This window comes from Malurus melanocephalus, unplaced genomic scaffold, assembly GCF_030028575.1.
Source record: "Malurus melanocephalus ecotype Western Australia unplaced genomic scaffold, MMel_1.1 scaffold_518, whole genome shotgun sequence".
NCBI classification, from domain to species: Eukaryota; Metazoa; Chordata; class Aves; order Passeriformes; family Maluridae; genus Malurus; species Malurus melanocephalus.
Genome location: NW_026623750.1, coordinates 72,677 through 75,737, shown reverse-complemented (window position 1 = coordinate 75,737; position 3,061 = coordinate 72,677). Strand labels below are relative to the sequence as shown.

The following is a 3,061-nucleotide window of genomic DNA, read 5'->3' as shown; positions in this document are numbered from 1 at the left end:
TGGGACAGTGGGAGGTGTCCCTGCCATGGCAGGGGTGGCACTGGATGATGTTTAAGGTCTCTCCAACTGAACCATTCAATGGAATTCTCATTCTCATGTAAGAGAAACGCTGACTGGGATTCAACCTGAAGTTGTAATGAGTTTGAAAAGCTTCCATGCAGATTTTTGGATAAGGGTTCCTGTCATTGAAAAAGGGACTTTTAAATTTACTGGGCAGGAGGGATTAATTGGGAATAAAACGAGGTTGTTAGAGGCAGCCCATCGTGTGTCCACATTTCTTCCAAGGGAGAGCTGTGGTTTGTGATCTGTGACACAGGATGCAAAGGCAATGGTGATTTGGTTAARAAGTAGTTATTAATGATTGGTAGGACACCAAAAGATGGGTTTTGATGGGAAATCAGTGCCTTGTGCATCAGGATTAATGGATTAGTCCTGGCCTTGTTTTTTCCTGCTCTCTGCCAGTCCCAAAGTGTCCCAGAGACAGCCTGACTCAGATATAGCAGTTCTGAGGGGTTTGTCCTGGTAGCAGGGAGCTGCCAGGCCCTGCTCCTGTGTCTCCATCACTCCCTGTCAGTTTTCAGTCCTGATGGATGTGCCCACAGCTCTCTGTTTCCCCTGTGTTGTGCAGGCTGGCAGTGAACAACGTCACCATGATGGGCACCGTGCTCAAAATGACCGACCGCAGCCACCGGCAGAAGCTGCAGCTCAAGGCTCTGGACACGGTTCTCTTCGGGCCTCCTCTTTGTGAGTACCCCAATTCCAGCTGGTGGGCTTGCCAGAGGCCTGGGATTCCCTCGTTTGTGGGGTAAAACATTCCTGTGGGGCTGCTGCTGTGGGATGAGGCACTGAGGGCAGTGGCTGCGCTCCCAGGGAAGCTGCTGCCATGTCCTGGGGCTCTGTCCTGTCCTGGGCTTTCCTGGGGCTCTGTCCTGTCCTGGGCTTTTCTGGGGCTCCAGCAGCCGTGCCCTGGGGCTGTGCTGTTGATTGAGGCTGTGATTACTCACCTTTGGAGGAGGGAAGGAGCAGCAGGCTGGATGGGGAGGAATTTAGGATGGCTGATAGGAGGAACTGGGCTGCTTTGATGCTTTATGGGATCTCCAGCTGTCTGATGCCTATCTCCTGCTCCAGGTGCTCTCTTTGCATCTGTTCCCTCTGGCTMCTGTCTGCTCCCCATTCAAGGTGCTGTTGTCTCTCTCCCTCCCTGCCATGGCTTTTTCCTGGGCTGCCTGTGCTGGGGGACCAGCACGGGAATTCCGGCATCCCAGTGCTCATGGCCAGGGCATTTGTGGCCTCTCCCACACCAGCACCCCAAAGTCCTTCTCCTCAGGGCTGCTCTSGARCCATTCCCTGCCCAATCCTGGGAAAACTGCCCGTGCCCTGTGAACCACTGCCTGAGGCTTGGCAGAGCCATAGGAAGGGAATCACAAGCCTGGCTTGTACAATCAGACGTTTTTGCTCACGTTTACTGAAAATCCTCTTTTTATGCMGGCACGGTTTGGTTTTTATTTACTGTCCATGTTAAAAATGAACCTTTTGGTGTGTTGGGGGCCTGGCCAGGGCTGGTGGAGCCATCCTGGCTGAGCTCCTCCAGCAGCAGCTCCAGCCCAGCAGTTCCTGTGCTGGGAGCGGAATTTTTTCAGGCTCCTTGTTTGCTGTGTAAATGGCAAAGTGAATGGCTTGTAGTGGCTTGAGATTAATGGCTGTTGTGCACGCTGGAGCTGTTCCGTGCTGCCCTGCGGCTCTGCAGTCTGACCCTCCCTGGGTCACTGAGATCAAAGTGTGCAGGGAACCGTCCCGCTCGACTGTTCCACATCACAGGGGCTGCTCTCTGTGCCTGGAAGGGTTCCAGCTGGGCTGGAGCAGCCTGGGCTGGGGGAACATGTCCCTGCCCACAGCACAGGCTGGAATGGGATGAGCTTTAAGGTCCCTCCYAACCCAAAGCATTCTATGAATCTGTGACTGTCTATGTATTGGATATGTGAGTAGAGGAAATACACTTTTAAATCTGCAGCTGAGGGAGAGATTGGTCCCTTTCCTGAAGGTAAAATTTGCTGGTTTCTGGTCACCTGAATGGCTTTGTCTCCAGTCACAGGGAGAGGTTGTTTATCTGAACCGATTCCTTCAGGAATGGATTGCAAAACACCTTTCAGGAGCCACCAGCAATCGGCAGCTTCGAGAAGCACTCTGTGACATTTTCAGCTRCATTTTCAGAAACTGCTTTTACACYRTGGTGATGGGGTGATTTCAGACRTGTTCCTGCTCCAGCTCCTTTCCCATGGTCAGGGGAGGTGGCTCTGGGGGCTACAGGGGCTCTGCAGGGCAGCAGCGATCTGGGGGTGTCCATGGTGAGAGGGAGCTGAGCTGCTGGCAGGGCTTGGTGAGTTTCAAGGCTTTTGTCTCCTCTCCTGCGTTTCTCTTCAGCACAGGTAAAAAGCCCTGTATAAAAGCAGCATAGATTGGAGCCCAGGACTCCTGCAGGCTCTTCAGTGCAGACACCCCTCTGGCCGTGGGGATCMCAGCAGGTGGACATGCTGCTGCTCCTGCTGCTGGGGGAAGCTTTTTCTGTCCTAGGGCTCCAGGCTCGGATGTCTGGCTCGTGGCAGAGGTTTCAGCCCCTTTCCATGGCCGGTATCCAGTGGATCTGCAGGTTCCTGCCATCCCACCAGGTCTGGTTCCCGCTGCCAGACTCCAGCCTTGCCGTTCCCTGTGGCAAACAGGTCTGACCACTTCAGCTCTGTAATTAACCCAAGTGCAAGGCAGCACGGTGCAATTACAGCCAAAGCAAGATGAAGCGAYTCCTTCTGTGTCTGTCCCTCTGGGGTCCTGTTCCTGCGGGTCAGGAATTTATGTTACACACAATAGCACAACTTCAGGTGAAACATGGAATCCCACAATGGTTTGGGTTGGAGGGACCTTAAACATCATCCAGTGCCACCCCTGCCATGGCAGGGACACCTCCCACKGTCCCAGGCTGCTCCCAGCCCCAATGTCCAGTCCGGCCTTGGGCACTCAAAGGGATCCAGGGGCAGCCACAGCTTCTCTGGGCACCCTGTGCCAGGGC

The 3,061-nt window shown here is 54.1% G+C and overlaps 1 protein-coding gene across 1 annotated transcript in view; it reads left to right on the top strand.

Annotated features, from left to right (window-relative positions):
* The window catches only part of STIM1 (stromal interaction molecule 1), a 70,947-nt gene that overhangs the window by 36,331 nt on the left and 31,555 nt on the right, over positions 1 to 3,061 (top strand). Inside the window, exon 4 of the mRNA XM_057381606.1 lies at positions 603 to 744. Coding sequence (XP_057237589.1) covers positions 603 to 744 — 142 coding nt within the window. The remainder of the gene's footprint in view (positions 1 to 602; positions 745 to 3,061) is intronic.